Raw genomic sequence first — 24,791 nt, 5'->3', positions numbered from 1 at the left:
TTGTTTTACAGCAGAAAAAACTCTGCGGCCTCAAAGCGGGAAGCACACAGCTGCAGACAAAGTCTTCAGGGAGAGTTGGGAGCCTTCGATCCATCTGGATGGAAGACCCGTGGACCGCTTCGTCTTCAACTCCAACAAACCCAGCAGGTCCCATCGCTTCACTAAAGTGAACAAAGAGAGCCGTCCACATTCAGTGGAGGATGTAGGTAAGACGAATGAAGTTTAAATGAGGCATTGTTGATAGTTAGTTGATCCTAGCAAAGCAAACTGGAGTGAAGGTTCAAATATCGATACGGAAAGGAAAATAAATAGACATGCTACATAAAAATAACATTTAATTGAGACATTTCTTCTTTATTCTTAAATCTTGAGTTCTCAAGTTCAACAGTGATAAGAGGACAAGCAAATGTATATGCTAAGTCAACACAAGAAGTTGAGGAGAGAAAAAACACACACACTAGAGTGCATATGTGATTGATTGATTTTCAGCGGATTAGTTCATGATTGGACGTACTTTCGAGAAGGTTTGCCAGAAAAAACAAAGTTGGATCATGACTTATATAAGTGATCAACAGCCATCAGCTTAGTGCTTATCTTAGACCTGCAAAGGAATATTTATCTCCCCGTCCTGTAAAGGATATTTTGGGCTCTTGGTCCTCCCACACAAAAACCAGTAGTCTGCATTGTTGAGACAGTGCCGTCTGCTTTTGTCATTATTCCATTTGCACCAGTCTTTGACAGCTCAGAGCCAAACTTCATGAGCGACGCAAAGTCTGCAGAAAGCTGTTTTTCGAGCCCGGCCCTACTCTTATAACTCAATCCTCTGTGTTGTGGTAACTTGTTATGAGCGTGTGTGGTCGTGGAAGTGATGCACAGTAGTGAAGTCATGCATCTTCATGCATTGTGTCTCTTAGTTTGTTGAAAACAGCAACTCAACTCCAGATGCCTTTTGGTTTGTGTGTGCTGCTCAGTGTACGTTGTGGCAGTCCTTGCGGTCTTTCCAGCTCCGGTGAGGTTCGCCATAAATCTTTGGCAACTGGGCTGAAGTTTTAGTGCTGCCTCTCCAGAAATTCCTCTGGGTCCATATGCCGTTCCCTTAGAAGCATGAAAGCTACATTAGTTACCATAAATAACACCCCTCTCTTTGCTTCCACATCATTAATATGTCTGGCCAGCCACTGCTGGAGCAAAAAAAAAATAAATAAATAAATAAAATAAGTTGACTTATTATGGGCAAGAAGAAGCAAGATGGAGAATAATGGAGAGAGGATATTCCACTTTTTTGAGTATCACATAAAAGGAATTAACCTGCTCACCAGAAAAGAACAACAGGCAGTATATACTGATTAGATAAAGTTAGATAAATGTTTTGTTCTGCGACTGACAGCATAACAAATACAGTCAGTTTCTTCTTTGCATTTCAGACCCAGAGTGGATCAATCTGGACGGATTTGCTGTGTTGAGTCATGCACCTGTGAACAACTCCTCAGCAGGTAAACTCTACCTCAAAGAAGAATTGTTTGCACTGGTCACTTTGTTAGGTGCATTTTGTTCAACTGCTTTTTTGTAATACAGAGGCACTAATTGCATTTGTCCACGTACGAAAATGTGGTGAAGATTACTTGCTTCTTCAGTTCTCAACAAGCTTCAGAAGAGGGAAGAAAAGGGTTCTAAGTGACAGTGAATGTGTCATGGTTGCTGGTGCCAGATGAGCTGGTCAGAAACTGCTGATATACTGCTGTTTTCATAAATAGTACAGACATTACAGAGCATGGTCCAAAAAGAAAGTATACTGAGTGGAAATTGTGTTGACCAAATGTCTTGTCAGATGTCTAAATGATTGAAAGACTACAGTAGTTACAACAAGGGTATGCAGTATATCATAACTGGATGTACAACGCTTCAAACCAGATGCGTTGAAGCAGCATAGGAACACACCAAATATCAGAAATCTCTTCTACAGCTGTGAGATGTAAGACTTTAGGTTCAAAATTTGGTTTGACCTCCATGAAAGTGTAGATTTGCTTATGCCACCTTGCATCATTGGTTCAGCTCGGCACTGGAGGTGCCTCCCACTTCATATCCTCTGACTCATTGTTTCCTATATTTTTAACCAGGTATATTTTCCCTGTGGCTCATCCAAAATTTAACATTGAGTAAGAATGTGTGGTAATGGTATATGCTATATAAATGACATCACATTTCCTTTACAATGATCTCAGCAGAAGGCAAACTGGTGTGAAGTTTAGTAGCAGGCTGCTTGCTTATTGTCACATTAACATCTTTAAGGAACTTGTAGGACTGTGATGCAGAAGGTTATAACCTCCATTCATCAGTGCTTTGGGGGTAAATGTGCTTTCTTTTTATTTCCATTTGTTTCAGATAATAGGAACTTGTTATTGGAAGACTAACATGACCAGACAGATGTTCACATTGTTCCAGTTTGGTTTTTCTACACGTCTTACATCTTTGGCTTTTGAAGGGATTATAGGAACCACTTTTAGTTTTTCAGTGGGAGGAGCAGAGAATCAAGAACCACAAATGTCTTTAGTGTTAGTAAGGCTAACCGAAATGCTTTTCTATGGGCGAGTGTTGTTGCCCAAGTTTTGCTTTAGTGGCTTTAGTTAACCAACTTCTGGGTTCATGTCAAAGTGATGTTAGACTAAAAAATGTTTATGTTATAGTATCAGCAAGAGATAATGATTCCATAACAGTAAATAACTCAGGCTAGGGAGAAGGGCAAATTGATTATTTAATGATGGAGGGTTTATTTTTGTTCTTGGATCCCATAAAAACAGATCAGCATAGTCATAAATGGTAATTATGTTTAATCACCTATTAAGAATCAAATCTGAGAATATGCCCACAGAGAGATGCCTCTTTTGCAGATTTCAGTAAAACAAATGATATAATTTACTTTTTCATTTTAACTGAGAAAAGGAAACAACTTCTGTATTTAAGGAGAATCACATCCAGGTTTGGTTGGTCCAAATGTGCCACTGACCCTGTGCCTTGAAAATATACAATGTTAATTCATATCACCAATTCAGAAGAGCTAAAAAAAAAACCTTGCATCACAAAGACATCTAGTGTCACTGTAATGCATCGGATGCATTATAATGGATCCAGTGCATTGTGTAATATGTATCAGAATATATTTTTGATCAAATACATTCAGAAACCGATAAAACTAAAATGCCAAAAGTTAAGCTCATTTATCAGGTCAGCTGCAGTAAATGTACTGTGCAAATGTAAACTATCATTTGGATGCTATATGCTCATCTGGCTAGTTTGACTTTTTAATGTTTCAGATTATGTGCCAAACTAATCACTGGTGGCAAACCACTGGTAAATAATTATTCATCATATGTCATCAGTGTTGCGTACTTTATGAGCAGTTGTTTTGTTCCCCTCTTGGCTCGTTAATAATCTATCTTGCCATATAAACCTCAACTGATTATCTGGGCATGTAGGAAAACTACTTAGCAGAAAATTGTTTTTGGAGCTGAACCTTTGGGGAAAGTGAGCAACACACTGTATCCTGAGACCTAAATCTCACAGTTTAACATTTGCAATATTTAGGTTGTTTTTTGGATTTGGTGAAATGTCATGGACAGTAGTTACAGCCAGATAGTTTTTGAAAAGCCCCGAGATGAAGAAAACTCACATCTCATCTCATAAACATCTGATGCCAAGTTGACTGAGGTGGCTCTCTCCGCTGAGGCAACAGTGGTATTGTCATGCCAGCTTTGCCACACCCTCAGCCATCACGGCTAAAAAAAAAAAAAAAAAAAAAGAGAGAGATCAGGAATTAAACGTACTTTTGGAGTTAACGGTTTGTTTGTCAACACCAAACTATGCAGTGTGACAAATAACCAGAGAAAGAGAGGATGACAATCTGGAAGTTTGCTGATGAAAACCACATGATTCTGGTTCTGGTTTTAAAGAATAAGTGCCATTAGAGATGTTGGTAAAGTCAGGGTTAAATATTTAATGACGCATTATATGCTTCTTTAACATAGCATTTTATTTGTCTTTCAATAAAGATGTCATGTTTCTATAGGTTAATATGTAAGACAGCAGAATATTCTATTGAAAAATCAGCTCAGCTGTGCTGGTAGGAAATGCGACAAACAGATACCAAGGCCAGAAAACAGTGTTCCAGTTTGTTCCATCTTTGACATTGGATAAATACATTGATTTTCACCTTTTGTTTTTCTTCAAATGTCACCTGTCAAATTTGCTGACTTGACATTATTCATCCTGTTGTGCATTTCCTCTTTTGATAGGACATTTTCTTTCATTTTTTTCATCTGATTGGAGTAATGAGGAAATGATCATGGAAGAATAGAAAAAAGAAAACAAGAGTAAGAAAAGTGGAAAGTTTTTTTTTTATTTTTCATGCGTCTTCTGGCAGGTCTTTAGCTTACCACTTCATCAACCAGATGATCCCCTGCATCAGCCAAAAAGAAGGAGATTGTTTGGCCGTGAGAGTCAGTGTGTAAAAGATTTCCCAACGCTCAGTGGCTACTAGGATTAGACACAAATTTAAAGCAGAACTGCAGAAGTTGGGACAGATGACAGGGGGACACATTGTTGCTCTACATCTTTTCCTTTTAGTGTAAATGACTACGTTTACCGTGACCTCAGGATGAATGGAATATGTATGTTTAATAATAAGCAAATGTGTAGTAAATGGAACAGAAGGTGCAGTCATTTTCCATATTAGAGTCTCAAGAAGGCCTTAAAGGGAAGTTCCAGTCAATGCTCTGTATAGAACTGAGTTACGGGGGACTCAAAGGTGGGATGAACTCAAGTGATCTTTCTAAAGTTCATTATCGTCCACCAGCAGGTTTTGTCAGGATGGCAATCAGAAGCAACTCTGCTGCTGCAAGACGGAAGACCAGGGTGGACAGAACCGCTCAGCCTGCGGGTACGGCCTTCACCAGGACACACAGGAGGGCGCCTCAGTCCTCCTCGGGCCCAAGACAGCCTGAGAAAGCTTCGCCAGGAACCCCGCTGTTAGAAAGACGACACCAGCAGCGAACCAAGCCTCAGGCCGACCAGAGAAACCGACAAGCACAAAAACTCAGTAAGAGGACCTACATTTTGTACAACTGATAACCAGGGATTGTTTTGTTTTCTGTGATAAGATTGCTAGGTAAAAACATTTTTTTGGGCTATCTTTAGTGTTCATAGTGTAAACCCTGGCCGTGCCTGGTATCCTTTTCTATTCATAGCATCTGAGTCCGTTCATGTGGTGTCACTGCAGGCACAGAAGGCCCTTGGGCAGAGTCTACCCAACAATGGAGCAGCTACAGCCAAAACTTCCCCACCAGGTACCCAGATTAAGCTCATTTAGAAAACCAAGCAGAAGTATCCATACCACTTGAACTTCTTTGTCACAACAACCACAAACTTTATGTAATTTATTAGACCAAAACAAAGCAGTCTTTTGCAAATTTCCTCCAAAGTGCCTTGCGTTTTGTCCCACAGATCTTCACATCAAGTCTGACCACCAGGATGCTGCCAAGACTGCTTTTATTTCCTATGCATGATTTTTTTTCACGTAGGCCTGGTTTATTTTATCTGAACAAAGCCCCTTATTTCAAACAGCTACTGTCTGCCTTGTATGTCTAGAGGCAAACCACAAACAGAAGTTATTGTTGTTGTCTTTCACCATAGGCTTTTGTCGTGCTGTTCGTCTATAAAGAACAGATTTATGGTGTTGCTCTCTGCTAGTCTTCTAGAGTAACCATTGCTCTTTATCAAAATAAGATCATTTTCGTTTGTGGTTGTGAAACGACAAAATGTGAAAAGTGCCATAAATACTTTTGCAAGTCCCTGTGGCAAGTAAATGAGCTTGTTCGCACCTAAACATGTTTGACTTGATGTCTGCAAAACTGTGTGTTGTTTAGAGCCTCCTGAATATGAGGCCCAGGACATCAGTGTCAGGGTCATGTCTGCAAAGTCAGTCCTCATCTCTTGGGTTGACCCTGCCGTTGAAATGAGGAAAGTCGACCCCGGGGCAACCAGGTGGGCTTTTAAAAACTGTTGCTGTGTATAACCTTTTTTTTTCTTTTTTTTTAAATGACAGGCAATAATTTGAGGCAGAAAATGAGCTGAAATTAACCCTCATTGTAACAGAACATCTTCATGTACTCTTTAACCAGATCATACACAGTCAGGTTCAGGGAGAAGGGAGAATCAGCACGCTGGGAGTACAAGGAAAGCAACCAGAGAAGAATAATGATCGACACCCTGTCCGCTGACGGCATGTACGAGTTTTCTGTCAGGATCTCTCAAGGAGAAAAACAGGGCAAATGGAGCGTTTCAGTATTTCAACGGACTCCTGAGTCGGGTATGTATTGTCACAGCATTTGCTTAAAAAAAAAAAAAAAAACTGTTAAGCCTTTTCTCCTTTTTTCTTCATGCTACACCTCATTACGAACACCGCATACAAGTCTCTTGATATACATTTCTGGCTGCAGCTCTGTCAGAGTTGGAGCGGTTCTGCTATGTCACAGGAGCTCCTGAGCTGTGGTTCACTGGAATGTTAGAATTTATTGCCTGGCTTCCAGTTCAGATCTGCATCTGCAGCTCCATACAAACTGCCATGGGACATTTTCTGTCCATATAAGGCAGCTGTATTTTGTTCAGTCCAAGCTATACTTTCTCACACACTTCAGAAACCTGCTTTGACCTTTCATGCATCACGTTCTTCTGCTTTTTTTGCTCCTGATTTTATTTTATTTTATTCTCCACTCTTTCACAGCGCCATCTGGGCCACCTGAAAATTTTGAAGTCAAGCCACTAAGAGGAAAAGGAACTGCTGTGATTGCAACTTGGGATCCTCCAGAAGAACCAAACGGAAGGATAAGAGGTGAGGCTGGGTGAGAAAGGCCATGTATCATTTTCTTGAATCTCTGCTATCCCTTGGCATTACTTTTATAACCATGTGGATTATAGGTAAAAATTGTTAATCTGAATTTAAAATTCTCTTAATGAAGCTTATTTCATCAAGTGAGACATTTAAAATACTTATAAATGGATTGAAAGTCTGTATAAGCCTGTTACACACAGCAGATTGGGATCATTTTTCATACTTGTTTTAGCAAGATTGACAACGATACAGAGTACCTAACAACGCAGCGCCATAAAAGCTACTATAGTTAGTTGTGATAGTAAAATATTTGTACCAGAGTCAAGACATTGTGGCCCACTTTGCTCTACTTTGCAGATGTAAGGATATCAGGAAAAGGATTAGTTTGTATTTGGCTGAAAAAGGTCAAGATACTTTAACATTTTTGCATCTAAGAAGACATTTTAGAAACATGTTTTTATATATATATATTTTTATCAGCTGGGGAATTATTTGAATTCGTAAACAATGACACTTTGAACCTACATGATTACAAATGAACAACATTTTTGTGTAACTCTTTTTGAGCTTCCATATGACTAATCTGAATTCACTTCAGTTGACTGAACTTTTCATTGATCGGATCACAAAGGCTGGAAACTCCTTTTGCTCTGGATTTTAAAATCGGAGGGATCTTTTTAAGCTTCACGCTGAATGTTTGTGCTTTCTATCCACACAGAGTACATTTTGTCCTACACCCCTGCTATTAAACCATTCGGGATGAAAACCATAACATATCGGGAGGGCACCACCAAAGCCACCATTGATGGCCTGACACCAGGAGAGCGTTATATTTTCAAGATCAGAGCCACCAACAGGAGAGGAATGGGACCACAGAGCAAGGCCTTCAGTGTTGCCATGCCACGGTGTAAACACATTTGACTCTACATAATATATCCATACATTTATCCTTGAAAATCACACGTCATAACTCCTTGATCGTTTTCACTTTTGTCTCTGCCAGCCAGCGGTACTGCCTCTTCACTTTCAAAAACCAAGGACACTCAGACAACTAGTAAACCTATAATCGAACAGGATACTGATAAGAAATCCGACCTCGAGCCCACAGAGGTGCCTGAGGGTCCAGTTACAACCCCAAAGCCACACAATACCAACAGACGTGTGCGTCCACTTTCCCAGACACGCTCTTATCACAGTATCTTCTCCTCTATCAGGGGTTCAGTCAGAAATACAGCAAACAGAGGCTCAACAAGAGGAGCAGAGAGAGAACATGAAGAACAGGTGGATGACAAAAAACCCACAACACCACCTCCTGTAGTAGAAACAACTACAGTTGTGCCGGAGACAAAAGAGCTGGACAATGATGTCTCCCCTCTGTCTGAGGAGGAAGTTGATTATGATGTTGAGCCCCTCACTACAGAAACACCCAGCCTGAAGGTTTTGACACCCTCCCCGACCAAATCTGCATTTAAGCGTCCATACCGACCGAATAGAAGGCCAATCAAGATCAGGGTCCACCAAAAGACTGGATCTAAAAGTACTTATTCTGTGTCATCTGCTGATTCATCTTCATCATCTTCATCATCTTCAACTTCATCCTCATCATCCTCTGCAACATCCCCAGTTTCCTCCTCTTCTGAGAACTCGTTTTCTTCTTCCTCCAGATCATCATTGTCACACACTTCATTATTGCCTTCCTCGCATGTTCCAGAGTCAGAACCAAGTAAAAAGGACAACATTGAGTCAACAAACCACGAGACTGCAAAAATACACCAAAAACCCAACCTAACTTCAACTAGAAACAGTTTAACACACGGGAAGCCCTTGGTCGTTGTCAATTCGCAGGAGACAGAGTCTGCACCGACCGATACTAGCTCTTCCATGGCAGAGCGCAGCAGTAACGCTGGCTCTCGTTTTGGTTCAAGATTTGGTCATGGCCGACGACAGCCCGGATCTTTCTTTCGAGGGAATTCAACTCGATTGCTAAAGGGCTATAAGCCAGCTGTGACCACTCAGTTTCATCTACCAAGCCAAAGTAAGAATCAGGTGATATCAAATACAGGTAGTTCAGATAAAACCCACTCTACATTAACAGAAAGAAATCAGAACCAAGAAATCTCAAATCCTTCTGATCCAAAATCATCCAAGTCAACTTCAAGAAGCACACTGGACAGTCAAACAACATCAGACTCATCGGTTTTTGACAAATCACAGCCCGCATCAGAGTCAAGGTCTCACGACTCTAAAATTTCACAAGACAGTGAAGCATCCACATCACATGGTAGTCCAATCCACAATTTGAATAGAGATATATCAGGTTCTTCTCAATCGGTGTCACAAAGACATAGTTCTTCAACTTCACAAAACAACAAAAACTCACGGGGTTCAGACACATCATCTAATCGAGACATTTCTCCCAGCAAGAGAACTGAAAACACTGTCTACACTAATAAAGATGATATAGAAGGTAAAGCTGAGGGGTCAACTTTGAACTCCAGAGCTCAAACCACACAAGACATTAGGGAAGAAGACAGACAAGATGAAAGTAGTAATAAAAAAACTGTGGGTCCTCGTACAAGAATTAGCTCTTCCTTTGCCGAAAGATTTCCTTGGCTAGCAAGTCAATATCCAGGCAGATTTACCTCGAGTTCAAGGACTTCATATCCCCGGCAGGATGCCAGGACTCCTTTAACGAGGGTGTCATCATCTGTTGGTGCTGGGAGACCACTCTTAAGAGAGACACCAACTAGGGTTTCAGGGGCAGCTGGAGCTTCAGGAGTTTCTTTAAAGCAAGAGACCACTGAAGATCTGAAGATCACATCCAGACCTGATTCAATGAAAAATAGTGTTGTACTGAACTCTGGGAAGTCTTCTTTGCCCAATCAACATGCCGTAACTGGTGACACCAGAAATCCAGCAACAGTTTCTTCCTCTGAAACGTTTATGTCTTCAAATTCTGGCTCCCTTTCACTTGAGAAATCAAGTGCATTAAGAGACTTCAGTGAGGTCACCCATAAAGAAATGTCTAAGAGTGAAGATAATATGAGGGAAAATGTTGATACATTGAGTACAGAGAGGAATGGGAAACTTACAGATCTAACATCTGTCCAGACAAATCCTGCTTCACCATCTGTCCATAGACATGAAGAAAACAATGAGAGCGTGGCTACAAAAGAAACTTCGTCCAGGGCAAGAGCAGGAACTTCTACTGGAATAAGTCCAAGTATTCGTCGTTCTGGCGTAGGAACGAATGGGAGGGTTCGGTCTTCTCTGATAGCTAGCAGGCAGCTTTCTGGATCAAAGCTTTCTGTCAGACCACATCTAGTGCAGAACTCTCGGCTTGGTGGGTCAACACCCGACTCATCTTCAACTTCTTCCTTAAACATGCCCAAACCAGTCCTTACCTCTGCCAGTGACGCTGATCATGATGCTACTGTGAAAGATACAGAATCAACTGGTGGAAACGCACATTCCGGATCGTCTTTACCTTCATCCAGAGACACCTTTAGGAATCAGGGGGGTAGGACTCGCTATCCCATAGTTAGAGGGAACCCAAACAATGGAGGACGATTCAAGCCAGGCAATGGAAATGGTAAAGTCTTTTGGTATTTGTACGTGTTTCAAAATACTGTTTGTGCTATTTTCAAATACTGTTTCACTTCAAATATAATGGATAGGAATGTACTTGAACTAAAGGTTAATTTCTAAATGATAAATTGTTAAATTTCAATGATTGTAGTAAACTCTGCCTCAAATCTTTTAACTGATAGGTAAAAATGGAAAGCCCAATCTCACGGCAATGAGTGGAAAAGACACCACTTCCTCTCATGGAAGCAATAAGGCTATTGGACACAAGTTCATCACTGGGCCTGATGGAACCAGATGGGTAACAAACTTTTATGGGCTTTAGTGAACTCTTATTTCCCAGCCTGGTATACATGAAATGTATGCTTTGGTAAAAAAATAAATAAAAAATTATCTGCAGGTGGTTGACTTGGAGAAAGGCGTTCTCATGAACCAAGATGGACAAGTTCTTCAGGACTCACAAGGCAAAGCCAAGAGAGTTGTCCTTGGAGATGATGGACGCACCATTTTTGGTAATATACTTTAGATATTATTTCGTTGCTTGTTTTTCATTTAAGTATCATATAAACCTCAAAGATCTGAGAAAATTGTACCAATTCAAACGACTGTGATTTGGTGCAAACCAATCACAAGTCTCTGAAAACAGCTTTTAAAGCTGTTTATACTTTTAAACAGCTTTGGTTTTCCATGTTTATTGCTTTTATTTTACAACTTGAGCGTAGAATTTTAAATGTGATCCAGTTTTTACATTTGAAACTTCTAAAAATACACTCCTCTCTCCTCTTCTATCATATGCCACCAGACCATATGGGTAGCCCCCTCGTAAGCCAGGAAGGTATTGCTTTGTTCGGTCATGGCAGAAACAGCCAGCCTGTGGTCAACCCCAAAGACAAGGTCCTCATGATTGGAGGAAAACCTGTTCTTGGTTTGGATGTGCCTCCTCCCAAAACTTCAACCACCACCACCACTACTTTGGCTCCCACTACCACCTTAGAACCAACCACAGATTGGACCACGGAGGATTTTAGCACTGCACTGCCCTACCCAACCTGTCCACCAGGAACTTTCTCCAAAAGAGATGAATTTGGATATCCAATTCTTGATCCAGAAGGAATTTTGGACTGCTATCCTGAAGGTGAGAACATTGACAAGAGATGTCTTAGTAAATGATCTTGTTGCATTAGTCAAATATCACACACTGACAACATTAACAGATTTTTGACCAATGGGAAGTCAAATTAATCACCGAAAATAATAAGCATACAAAAAGTATGACTTCACTCAGTTGAACTTGAAACTACCCAGGCCAAGACTGTGAATGTTTCCTGTCTGTATCCACAGAGTCCCATTACTCTGTATATTACTGTGTGATCTGGTGTGTGTATAACAGATCTGAGTGCATTCAAGTAAGACCACAGAAGCCACATGTAAGTCTCTGCATGTGGAAGCTGGCTACGGTCACAGCACAGACTGGTTAAACACTCTACAATCTTTCAGTTGCATATTGTCATTGGTGTTACAATACGCCAAGAAACAAGCATAAACATATAACAGGACTTTCCTGTTATTTACTGCATATTTGTATATAATCTAAGTCTGGATTAATTACAATAAATGCAATTACATCACATAGAAACAATTCAAATAACAAGCACAAAGCTGTTTTTAAGTGAAAACATATTTTGTTGTTATTATTGGTTCAGAAACTAAATCAATTGTGAGATTGATGCTGCAGCTTGTTCTACTTCTCTGACAGAGGAATCCTCAGGGATGGAAATGGATCCTATACTTACAGTTGCCATGATGCCTGATGCTTTAAATCTTGACAAAGGTATTGGCTGTGTTTGGCTTCGGACCAATCTACCACAGGGCTTGAATTGACTAATTGCACTGCATGATTCTTTGTTTGTTGTCTGTCACACAATTCTGTTTTAATGATTTGCCAACATTTCCCTTCTCCACTTTGTTGACCTTTCCTGTGGTCTTCATTTATTTATTTTTTTTTCTTGAAAGCATTTGTTTTGCTTGATCAAAGTTCATCACTACGGTCCTGGATCACATCCACTATGGCCTGCTTTGAATCATTTTTTTATTCCAAAAGCCTCACGTCGTTCCTAAGCTAAAATGAATGTCCTTGCTTATAATTTCAATCAATGTATTTTGCTGTTTCAACTCTCTGTTGTTATATAATGGCTAGAACCTAGCTTCTGCCAAACAGCAAGCTGAATGAAAAACTGCAGGGACTGTTTTGTGTGAGAACTTACATTTACTCGGTTGCTTTAGGGGATTAGTTGCTCATAATATTCTTTTTTTTTTCTGTTTTGGGCTTGCCAGTAAAGTCTCACTGAGTTTTGAAATATTCGTTACGTTTTCTTGCCAATGCACCATGCTGGTCAGTGTGTATGTGGACCATGATGAAGCAGCACGGTGCACTGGTGCAGCCCAGGTCATAAACTGGGATGAAAGAGGAAGTACCTTATTAAATGTCATTACAGGTTTGTTTGGTTTGGAGAGTTGTGAAATAGTTCTTGATGCACGCACGGAAAATATGGGCAGCAAAATTACAGCTTTAGATGTTGATTACAAGCAAAGCAAGCTCACCCATCTGTCCACAGTAGAGTAAACTAGTCTAACATTTTCATTTTACAGTCATTGCGAAGATTGCAAAAGATAAATGCTTAGTTTGGGCAAAAATATTGTAAATTAATTAATTATTAACATGTACGGTTTCTAGATGAACTGTTGGTGCAAACCACCTTACCACCAACTACCACCACAATTGCCACCACAACTACTACCACTACCACAGCGATCCCATCTACAGAGCCACAAGTGAGGGTGTCCAACAGAGGTCCTGTATCGGAGTTTGATCTCAGCGGGAAGAAGCGCTTCACAGGTACTCAAATTAACCAGTCACGTCATTAGATGCTCCTGTTAAATTCCTTGTCAACACAAATGGCAAATCAGTTAATGACATGGTAGCAGTTCACTAAATTAAGGTATTTAGAGGCGGTGGCGATGGCTCACTGAAATTCAAATTCAGCATCAGAATTCAAGTGGATTTAAGTGGCTTTGAATGTGACGTTGCTGGTCAGAGTATTAATAAAATGAGCAGTTAATATGAGCTTAATTTTTCTCGCAGTTCTAAGCTCATTGCTTAAGTCTTTCTTTTTTTTTAGTGTTTCCTGTTACCTAAAGGACACAACTCAAGCCTTACTGCTGGGCGGGATTCAAGCAGAAAGGCTTGAATTTCAATCAACAAAATTTCTGTGTTCACGATGAATACTACTGATTAATAATAAGTCAGTTTTACATTCTTTTGGGGCAAACTACTTCCGCAAGATAAGTAAAATACAGTCTGGTATTTATTACCTTATTTGCATGTTGCTGCAGGGAAAATGTGTCACGTTTTTTTTATTCAGTGAATGAAAATTAATTTTCCATCCAACACTTATTGCTAGAAAGAATGATTTAAAAAAGATCTATAATTCTCTCTTTGAGCTCAAAATGTTGTCTCTTTTCGATAGTGTGTATGTTCTTAAATGTTCTTAAATGCATCTGTATTGATGTATCTGTTTGATTGAGGGGAGCCAATATTTAAACTTGATCTTAGGAAATGAAGCCAGTATGCCACAACTGTTTGTGTAAATTGCACATGAGAAACCCCTTGTTAAGTGAAAGAAAGTGTTGCACAACTGTTCTCACTGTCTCTGTAATATTTAACGGCTATTCAACTGACTTTGACTTTTGAAATTTCAACAACATCCAGCAATTTTTGGGGGTGACGAGACATCTGGTTACCATAAAATCAGATTTTGGTCCATCAAGGACGTTTATCCCTCTCCCTGCAGAGAGGGCCATTGACATGAACCTATACAGTATGTTATCCTCGACTAATGGCTGTTTTTTTTTTACTTACAAACAGATTAAATGCATACTGTCACTTTCGTTTATGTTGATATTTGAGAGGAGCCTTTTAAAAAGTAGAATTTATGACCATGTCCTTATAAATACAATATGAATGAATCTGCTCCAAAGGCGAGCTGCAATGATGCAACGATGCTGAACACCCACAGATTTATAATTCACATGACCATGTGAAAGCCATCATTCTTCCACGTTAAAAATGGAAATCATAAAATCCAAAGTGTCTGGCCTCAGCGCAGACAGATGAGTCTGTTGGCTCAACGTGGAGACTTCTTCCTCCAAGTTTATTAGATTAATATTTTTAGGTCCACATCAGCAGCTTGCCAGTCCCCTGACATGCTTTAGAGAAAAAAAGAAAGTGTCTGACAGAGACTCCTGCAGCCTTTGATTTCTGGTTTGTCTGAACAAAGTTTACTCAAAAAAATATTCCCTAATCATTCTCAATATCTGAGGTGAAAATATTTTTGTCATAATTTGTGTCAGAGCTTATCTGTTAGCTATCCTGAAAATGATTGTAACTGATACAAATTAATGTTGTATATTTCAGTTATGATGTTTTTGGACATAGACTTTGAACTATAATGTTTACTATTCATCTCCTGAACATCATCTGGAAATGCTGGAAAAGTAATTTAGAGTTTTATTTTAAAAAACACATATCTGTATTAAGACCCGTCCAATATCAGCATGAAATAAATAACCCTGTTTTGGCCTTCAGCTCCTTTTGTAAACTACATCCAGAAGGACCCAGGTGCACCTTGCTCTTTAACGGAGGCTCTGGAGTACCTTCAAGTAGATGTCCTGGAAAACTTGATGGAGAAGGACCGCATGGCAGTCAATCAGAACCAGCCTCCAAAACGCAAACCTCAAAACTTCACCGTGGTTGCCATGGAAGGTTGTCACTCTTTTATCATCCTGGACTGGGCCAAACCTCTGAAGGATGATATGGTGTCAGGTAAGGAGTTATTCCCCAAAATAACAAAGCTGTACTTGCTCAAGTATACCCCCCACATTTCTAATGACGAAAACAAACGTACTGTCAACTTCGAATCACTGGCGCTACCAGCAACACCTCTATTTACCAGAGTTTACACCAAATAGTTGGTTTCGCTTTAGCCACACACAGCTGTTAGTTGTTAACAAAGGTAAAAAAAAAAACTGAAAAACCTGTTTAAATGCACTACATCTTAATCATTATGTTATATCTTTGTGTAATCTTCAGTTCCATAACTAGCAGAGGGTGCCATGCTGATTTTTGGGAAGGTGAGGCACATCCACTGACATAGGAGCGTACCCTCTGTCCCTTGGTGTTACTAGTTCTTTGAAAGAATCAGTGCAATCATTGCTATGTCCCTGTTTAATATTAGCAGAGCACCATGTACTTTGAAAGCACGTCTGCTTCCAAAACTCTTGAATGTCTGTGCTGCTGTGGAGACCATCCCCGTGGCCTTGTCACGTCGGTTTATATTTCCGCAATGAAGCTCCACAGGTGAGGTTTTGCTCTTAAGAACAGGAGCCAAAAAAGGATCCCCAGTGTTCAACTCAATGGAACCTGTTTCATCAACCTCTTCTTTACTGCGGTTTGGCAAATCCGTTTAACATGTTTTTAGGCATTCCTCATGACTCACTTTGAGGAATTGGTCCCAGAAGTGTTCTGCGAAAACCAAAAAAATCGCTTCTAAATGAACACATTGCAAAATGGTTGCTTTACTCCTACTGTTTCACATGGAAAATTAAAGAAAAATAAAATAAAATCTGTCGACCTGCATTATGACATAAGGAAAGTATGTAACAAAGAAAAATCGGAAGAAAACAACCAACTGAGGCGTTCTGAGCTATCAGGGTAACAGTCTGGCCACACTGAGGAACAGTGTGTGTCCTTTGGCAGACAAACACAGTCTGCTGGTCATGCTGTGGACGACTTCATCCTCTGATGTGTAAAACAGATAGATGGTGTGCTGTTACTTGTGTTTTCTTTCTCTCTTCCTTTTGTACTTCCTCTCCTCTCAGCCTGCTGAACTTTGCATGTTTCTCTTATCCAACTTTTGCCTCCTTTACAACCAAATGTAGAGTAATTTTAGATATTCTGTCTGTCCGTTCATCCATCCGTCTGTCCGTCGGTCTGTCTATCTATCTTATGAAGGCTGATGTACATCAGAGAGGGAATAAAAATGTGAAAGAAGAAAAACAGTCACTGGTATTTTCCTTCTACACAGAGAGCGCCCAGCTGTTTTGGCACAGCTCCAGTTAAAATAGATGGAAAAGCCAGGAGGTCCAATAGACTCAATCGGTAGTTGAGTGTGTTGCAGAGGTGGTTGCCACAATTTTCAAATGAATAACTGAGGGTCACGTGACTTGAAGAAACTGAGTAGCGTTTAGGGAATACTCAGTGCAGCCAAGCAAGATAGGAAACTTTATTCATTTTTAAAGAAACCCAAGACTCCTTTCAAGCGTTTTGGCATGTCATAATAGTACGCGTATATTTTACTCTGTTTTTAAGTAACTGCTGTCAAATAAATTCTGAATAGTCATCAAAAGTAAAATATAAAATGTGTTTTGAAGAAAAGCATTACAGTTTACTTTTGCATTGCTTCCTAAAGGCTACATGGTCCATAGTGCTTCTTATGACGACATCCTCAACAACAGGTGGTCGTCCAGAATCTCCAATGGGACCCACCTGCCTGTGGAAAATCTCAAGCCCAACTCCAGGTAATGGCTTGTGTTTGTACCCTTGCGCAGTTCATGCATATTTGCTTTGCGAGAAGTTCATGTCTGGTGTTCAAGTGATTTACCGAACAACCTGCGACTGGGGAGGCATAAAAAGAAGAGCCAGATTTTAAAGAGATCTGCTCGGTTCTGATATTTTTACAGTGTAAGCTGATCTCTCGGTGGGGTTTTCATTCCAGCGTTTTATAAAAGTGCATGTATGTCAAACCAGATTCATGCAACTCAGAGTAGATTGTGAGCTGGACCCTGTAAAATTCAGAAAAGCCTTCTCGGTAAATTGGGTAAATGGAGGCAGGCAGAGAAACAGATTTAAACCTAATGCGACACATGGCTGTAAAAATTCTCTTGAGAGCTTAGAAAATTGAACAATGTCAACACGTACAGCACTTATTATCCAACCCTCACTAACAGATACAGCTAGCTCTGTCTGGTTCTGGTGTCTGAGTTTCCAAAACCTTGTTCCGCTGTTTTAACAATTCAATAATGTAAACATAAACCCAAGAGAGCTGCTGCTGGAAACTCAAAGCCTATGAAAGTCTTTAGCAGATTTTTGTTCAGTGTCCACATAAAGTTTACCCCATTTTCTACAACAGCACAGCTTACTTATCTTTATATTGACAGTTATTTATATTGACAGTGTTTGATCTGTTTTGAAGTCTGCATTTACCATATTTTACTTAGCATTAAATAATACGTCAACTAAGCATGTGACAATATCTACCAACATTATGTAATGGTACGGCTTCAAAATGGCAAAAACTGTAATTCCTAAAAAAAAAAAAAAGGTACTAGAGAAAGTGCAAGAGAATGCTAGAGTTTTTTTTTTCCTGTTGGATAGAGTATTAAAAGTGCAGGTCTGTCTCTTACCCACATGCTCCTGTGCACTACTGCTTGGATAGCAGAAAAGATGTTGCTACATTTTTCCCTTGTTTACAAGAAAGACAAACTTGGTGACTTTTTCAAGGTACAGATTTTGGGCAAGACATGTTTATTTATGTTCCAATAATCATACACAGGATAACTCAAGGAGTTTGCATAAAAAAAACTATGCATTTAAAATAAAATAAATCTAAGTTAGACATAGCACGAGTGAAATAATAATATTTGACTTTAAGTAATTAGCAAGCTAATTAGCTTGTGTGCAACGGACTAGCATCTGTTTCAAATGAAAGCAATTAGATGGTATTATGAGTTTGTTTGAAATATCTATCTATATGCCATGATTCTGTGAAACAAAGTAATTTTCCGTGAAGGTAATTCTTCCATGAGAATCTCATGTTGCCCATCCAAGTAACTAAATCAAAACACTTTGTTTTGCTTTCCAATTTTATTGGTTGGTTATTAAATAAATATCCCTTTATGGATACTTACTGTATCCATAAAGGATACAGTAAGTATCACTTTGTTCTTTGGCTTAGAAAGATATAAAGCAAAGGCTAAACAATGTGGCTAAAACACATATTTATATTGTATACTAATATATTCATCCAATTTTGCTTAAAATAGCATGAATTGTGCTTTTTGTGGTAAAATTTACAATATACCCTTGTCTTGTCTCATGCCTACACCCACATACTATTTGAAAAATACAGTTTGGCTCTTACCAAACACCTGCCACCAAGCGCCACAATTGCATGCAGGAGTTTTCCACAAGTTTTCAAGTTGGGTTTTCCTTCCTGGCAGCTACTTTATACCAAAGATCGTATTGTGTTTTCTTTTAAGTTGAAAGCTCCCGTACGTTGCCAGAAGTATTCAACCACAGCAGTATTACACCTCCCTGCATATCCTCACATGGAAAATTCCTACTTTTCATAGGACTGACTAAATGGTAGAATGATAGACGAACCTCACTGATACTGTGTTATTTTAGACTCCTCTAAGTCCTGCAGAGCATTTTACAATGTTTTTCTCACTCAGAGATCACCACAATACAGATATGAAAACATTCATTTCAATCATTTTTTAATTTTTTTTTTTACTTGTGGTAAACTTATGATACATAATTGGATACACGTGTTCATAAAATCTGTTCTTGACTACTTGCACATGCAATTATTTTGTCACTCCAAATAACATCAGTCTTAAATGACTCGATTGTGTTGGTGTAGCATTTTGCACTCTGTTTTAACACTCTGTCTCTCATTCGCTGGACACAGTTCCTTCCTTTTGCCTTTTACATTACATCATCTCTCAGCAGCTGCATTGCTTTATTGTCTCTCGCGCTGAGAAACATTTTGGTCAATGTCGTCATATGGCCGTAGTGATTGGATCCAGGCTTGTGGCTGCATATGATGAAACCTTTTGGGTAGAAAGTGATGGACCATGAATATACTGTATGTGGCCTTGCAATGTTGCAGAGTCAGAAAAGTACTGCATAAATCAGTCATTTGCAGTGGAAAAGTTTGCAAACGCTTCTAGCTATCTGCTGTGTTTTCATTGTGAGAGGACTTTATAATTCATTTCCCATGTAGAGACAGGGTGCGCTCGGTGCATGAGTTTGTTTTGCCCTTTGGCAATAAAATGTGTGACATGTACTAAAGCTCTCAGTCAGAAATGTCTCAGTTGACTGCTCTCCTCATGTCCCCATTTTTTCATTTGCGCGCAACAATTTAAAATCTATTTAACTGACTCACTCTTTCCACAGGATTTTTTCCCCCTCACTTTTGTATTCATCCTGTACACTTATCTGTGAGTCGATCTCTGTAAATTTTTCTTTTTCACTCTCAATCACCTTTTTCTTAACTCCCACTTTCCTAGGGTCCTTTCCGCAAATAGCTTCTCTAAGGCCTTGAATCAGAGCAACGAAAGCGTGCCAAGTCATCTGCTGCACTCATTATCTTTTCCAGTCATAACACATCGGGCAGAATGACACTGGAGCCACTGAATCCCTCATTAAATCTCAGCATTGTGCTCTTCTTGAATGCAGGTACTACTTCAAAGTGCAGGCCAAGAATGTGTTTGGTTTGGGACCATTCAGCGAGACACTAACCTATGTCACTGAGTCAGGTATGTCTGCAAAAAAATACATATCGAGATCCTTTTTGGTCAGTGTTGAAATATTCAAACCAGTTCTCTATGTTGTGTGTATTGCATGATAGTGAAGATACAAGATGTGAACGGGAGAATAGAGATTAGTGATCCTTGTTTCCATATTCATTTCAGTATTTAAAAGTTCATTTTTCATTTTGAATGACATTGTCATATTTCTCCTTTCAGATGATCCTCTTCTCATTGACAGACCACCTGGTGAGTCTCTTCACTATTATGTGATTTCAAAAGTAGTATTTTTTTTAAAAAATGTCTCTGTTAATTGACAAAAGACAGATGTGAACTAATGTACTGATTTATTAAAAGTGAAATAACTTTTATAAGACTTGGTGAATATATTGAGGAAGCACTTAGGTAATAGAAATCAGAAAAGCAGAAAAACCAAAGTCATGTTTCAGACTTTTCCCCTTTAGGAACCTTTTCCTGGAGACTGGGCGAGTCTTTATTTTTTCCACTATAGATACTCATGTAAAACAGATTGCCAAGATATAAATTTATCCCCCCAACACTTTACCCTGAACCTTCAGTATGGAAGCATGTGGATGCAAGTTCAAGCTCTTTCGCAACTCCAGACATTTAAGCTTAAAATTATTCATTATTAATGCTTCATTGCTGCACTGTGTCCTTCTGCTAATAATGAACCTATCAGGAACAAACACCTTGGTTAAGTGAAAAGTAATGTTAAGCCTAAATCTGTCGGGGCTATGTATAATGTTGGTCTAACAGTTCTTTTTTCAGTGACATTATAAATGTATTAGATAATTATCAAATGTCAACTGTTGACCATCTTAGTATTCTGAGGCTGTAAATTTTGAGGGGGAAAAATAACAATTTAGGGTTTTAAGTTGTTTGTTTCAATTTTTTTATTGTTCTAAGGGACATATAAAAACAACCACAGCTCTCCCAGGAATGTGTCGTCTGACAGATTTTTGCTCATATGAAACAAGGCACATTGACGTGTATATGTGCAATTCTCTTTTAGGACACACCATTCTGAGTTTATTAATAAAACATCTGCTAATATTAGATGTTTGCTTTGAGTTTGATGCCGTTTTCATTCTGCCACTTTAAAAAAACTGCCACATGTTGTGGAGACAACTTTTCTTCTTCACACTTTTTCAGCAGCAGGCAAGATAATAATATACCACAACTCATCTTCTGTTTTTTTTTTTTTTTTCATTTCATCAGGTGGCGAACCAATCTGGATTCCTTTTACCTTCAAGTATAACCCAGTCCACAGCAGCTGTAAGGGCAGTCAGTATGTCAAGCGGACATGGTACAGAAAGTTTGTGGGTGTCGTTCTGTGCAACTCTCTACGTTACAAGATCTTTATGGGAGACGGCCTGAGAGGTAACGCGTTAACTCAGAAGTGTGGAGTACTCCTAAACAAACTTGATTTATTCAACCTTTCGAATAATTTCCACTCCCCAGAGCCTTTTTACAGTATAGGAGATACATTGGGCCAAGGTGAGGACCACTGCCAGTTTGTGGACTCCCACAAGGATGGAAGAACAGGGCCAGCCTACCTCTCAGAAACTCTGCCTTCAGCACAAGGTAAACACAAACAGCTGCACACATGGCTTGTGACTTCTAATTTTTTCCATGCAGACTGACTATAAATAGTTAGGCTGCAAGACAGAAGAATTCCTTTTTTTGTTGTTTTTTTTAATCTATGTTACGCACACAAATGCAAAGTAAAATTTGAATGAAAATTTTTTTTTTTTTGGAGGGTGGAAAATTCAAGTTTTTTTAAAAAAAAAAAAAAAAAAAAGAGGCGGTGTTCTTAAATCATTAATTAGCTGATTTCTTCTGAATTTTGCTAAATGAAAAATATTAGCAAATATTAACTATTGATTTTTTTTTTCACCAAAATGTGTGGTTTGGTTTGAAGACCTAATAATATTCTGGTCTTTGGTAAATCCTCTGTATTACAGGATATTACCGCGCCTACAGACAGGAGCCAGTTACGTTTGGAGTCATTGGCCGGCGTACATCACATCCATTTGTGGGCTGGTATGAATGTGGGGTTCCCATCCCTGGAAAGTGGTAACTCTGCTTGAAGAGGAGACATTTTCCATGAAGTTCAACAGCTCAGCATCCTGCTACAGGCTCTCACCTGCTGGTTATGTCCATTAAAACAGACTTTTATCAACAAGCACAAAAACACCACTATATTGTAATGTTGCTTAAAAAAAATAAATACAACTGTGTACTTTTAACTGCTAAATATATTCCATTACAATGCACTTTTTCTATAAAGCAGTCTGTATATGAGAGAAAAGAAGTTTGGTCTTGCTTAGCATACTTAGTATTACAAAGTGTTCTTCTACTATTAACAGAGACAGGTCCTTATCCAGTGTTATTTATCTCATTGATAGCAAACCCACATGTGGTGAATCCAGTGACACTGGACCAAAATAGAAACTGCAAGATAAACTGTACAAACGAGCACTAGAGATGTGTATAGGTCTGTTCATTTTCTATCTATGGTATTTGTATTACATATTGCTATGACTTTTTTTTTTTTAAACTATTTGTGTTCTACACCCATCATACTGTTTTCAATACCCCCATTTGTATCTCCTTGAAATTTTTTATATTACAATGTAAGTTTTATATGTATACAGACAAAGAATAAAAGATTAATTATGTGCTCAGGAAACGTCAGACGTTGAATAAAGGTGCTATGACAAACAACTGCAATCCAAAAACAACAGTTATATTATGCTTCCTCTGCTACCAAATTCTGAAACATTACGCACATCTACCTTCACAATGCTTTTGAACATGTGGGAAAGACAGGCAGTGCAGAAGATCAAGTTAAAATTAAATTCAAATGCAGAGATTATTTCCTCTTAGGGGAGCACGGATCGCAGTTTTCTGGCCCATCGCCGATTACTGATCTTCAAAAAGGCCTGACCTGCCAATTTAGCTTTCCATGGTTTTGTCTGAAATGTTGCTAAATATGGCAAGAAAGTTGCTGAGTTTGTAACAGTGGGTTGACTATTGTTAACTTCAGACATGCAGGCCTGACATGATGAGTGGATTTGTCAGACAAAGCAAAAGAGGACAGTGACTGGCTGACTTTTAGACCTTTGTCGAGGATTGGCTAAATCGATTCCACATGTAAGTATCAGCCAATCACTGATCTCCCAAAATTAAGGAAATCACGGCCAATTTATTGGCTGGCTGAATTATCGGTGCGCCCCTATTTCATTTATCCAAAAAGGAAATTAAATGTAATATCTTCAAAGAATGATTGTGGATAATGATGCTTTGTATATGGAAGACCTCTCGTAGCGGTCAGTCTTGCCATGAATCAGAAGAGTCCTCTGACTGAAGACTGCTGCTTTCACACACCAATTTTAAACTAATGGGTCATAAACAGCCGTCAGCTTAATTTCATGGCGTGCTGAGGAGGTAGTTCAATAAGGGAAACAATGCCTCACACGTCACTTCTGCTCTTCAAACATGAAAAAGAGCATCATCAGAAAATGCTGCACATAAAACAGGCTGTGGGCATAATGTTGGCTGGAGGTTGCACTGCGATTTGTGGTTTGTGGTAAACTGCGTCAGGCTACAAAAGCTGGTGCAGTCTTGCACCAAACTTTCCAAACATTAATACTTAAATCAGTCACAGGCATCACGTAGCATTTGCACTATTAATTAAGGTTGTAATTATGCAAACTTAATTTGCAATTGAGTTTTCTATGCAATGGCATGTATCCGGTTTTTTTTATTTATTTGTTTTTATATACCACTCCAAGAAACTGATATAGTCTTCAGTGTTACACATGGAAAGACTCTTAGAGAAGAAAATGTATTAAACCAAATGCAACCAGTTTTCTTTCCTCAGTTGTATAAGGCGTAATCCAATTACTTAATATGTTTGTTGGAACATTCTGATACATACAGATGAAATCTTTCATGGACTGGCTTTCATTTTTATTTCCCAAACCAGGTGTGGTGTTTCAAGTTGACTGCACCATTTAAACACTAATTATTCTTAATCGGTCATAAATAACTATGATACAATAAGCAAAGTATACACTTATGAACGGGTCAGCACCACAGTAAACTGGGTGGAAAAGTTCTTCCAACGGCGTTGGATTACTGAAGGGGTCTGCTTTGTATTTGTTGCCAAGGAATCATTACTGCATTTATGGGATTCTGAGATTATTTCTCCGGCGTCAGATGGATTGTTGTTTCTCTACAGTTCAAAAGCGTTAACCCGTGCTTCTCTTTTCAGATCTTTCCTGAAAGTAATCATGAGCATTTTTCTGTCAGATTTGATTCTGGGAACAGTATTTATGATATTCAGAAGATGTTTAAACTCATACTGTGCTGTCTTTTTCTTCTACATTCACCTCAATAACAGAAAAGGCTTATTATAAGCAGGACTGTGTACTTCTTAAGAAGGATAAAGTATTTCGCCTGAGAAAAATCTAAACGTTTTAGTGCTTGTTTTCAGATTTGCAGCAGACCAATTAGTCATCACTCTAATGGGCTATTAGTGCACATTGTATGCATTCTTTCCAGGTATGCTTGGACAGGGTGTAAGTCTCTGCTATCATGTGTTTTCAGTGAGTGATGCACGTCTGTTTGCCCTCAAAATATTTTT

The 24,791-nt window shown here is 39.0% G+C and overlaps 1 protein-coding gene across 4 annotated transcripts in view; it reads left to right on the top strand.

The window, feature by feature from the left end:
• Positions 1-22,867, top strand: part of fndc1 (fibronectin type III domain containing 1) — a 32,888-nt gene extending 10,021 nt beyond the window's left edge. Inside the window, exons 2-22 of one of the 4 annotated variants that reach the window (XM_015017634.1) lie at positions 15-206; positions 1,425-1,493; positions 4,850-5,092; positions 5,241-5,339; positions 5,919-6,036; positions 6,174-6,361; positions 6,776-6,883; positions 7,602-7,790; positions 7,887-10,475; positions 10,654-10,769; positions 10,869-10,980; positions 11,271-11,603; positions 12,225-12,299; positions 13,203-13,364; positions 15,114-15,350; positions 16,996-17,104; positions 20,049-20,128; positions 20,339-20,368; positions 21,359-21,520; positions 21,602-21,724; positions 22,105-22,867. In XM_015017634.1, coding sequence (XP_014873120.1) covers positions 15-206; positions 1,425-1,493; positions 4,850-5,092; positions 5,241-5,339; positions 5,919-6,036; positions 6,174-6,361; positions 6,776-6,883; positions 7,602-7,790; positions 7,887-10,475; positions 10,654-10,769; positions 10,869-10,980; positions 11,271-11,603; positions 12,225-12,299; positions 13,203-13,364; positions 15,114-15,350; positions 16,996-17,104; positions 20,049-20,128; positions 20,339-20,368; positions 21,359-21,520; positions 21,602-21,724; positions 22,105-22,220 — 5,450 coding nt within the window. In that variant the 3' untranslated portion in view covers positions 22,221-22,867. Of the gene's footprint in view, positions 1-11; positions 207-1,424; positions 1,494-4,849; positions 5,093-5,240; positions 5,340-5,918; positions 6,037-6,173; positions 6,362-6,775; positions 6,884-7,601; positions 7,791-7,886; positions 10,476-10,653; positions 10,770-10,868; positions 10,981-11,270; positions 11,604-12,224; positions 12,300-13,202; positions 13,365-15,113; positions 15,351-16,995; positions 17,105-20,048; positions 20,129-20,338; positions 20,369-21,358; positions 21,521-21,601; positions 21,725-22,104 lie in introns of all 4 variants that reach the window. The other 3 variants (XM_015017632.1, XM_015017631.1, XM_015017635.1) reach the window with 3 other exon arrangements.
• Positions 22,868-24,791: the final 1,924 nt, after the last annotated feature.

This window comes from Poecilia latipinna, unplaced genomic scaffold, assembly GCF_001443285.1.
Source record: "Poecilia latipinna isolate Pla-1442-1.1 unplaced genomic scaffold, P_latipinna-1.0 Scaffold2167, whole genome shotgun sequence".
In the NCBI taxonomy this organism is placed as follows: domain Eukaryota; kingdom Metazoa; phylum Chordata; class Actinopteri; order Cyprinodontiformes; family Poeciliidae; genus Poecilia; species Poecilia latipinna.
The sequence above is the reverse complement of the archived record's forward strand: the minus strand, read 5'-3'. Positions and strand labels throughout refer to the sequence as shown.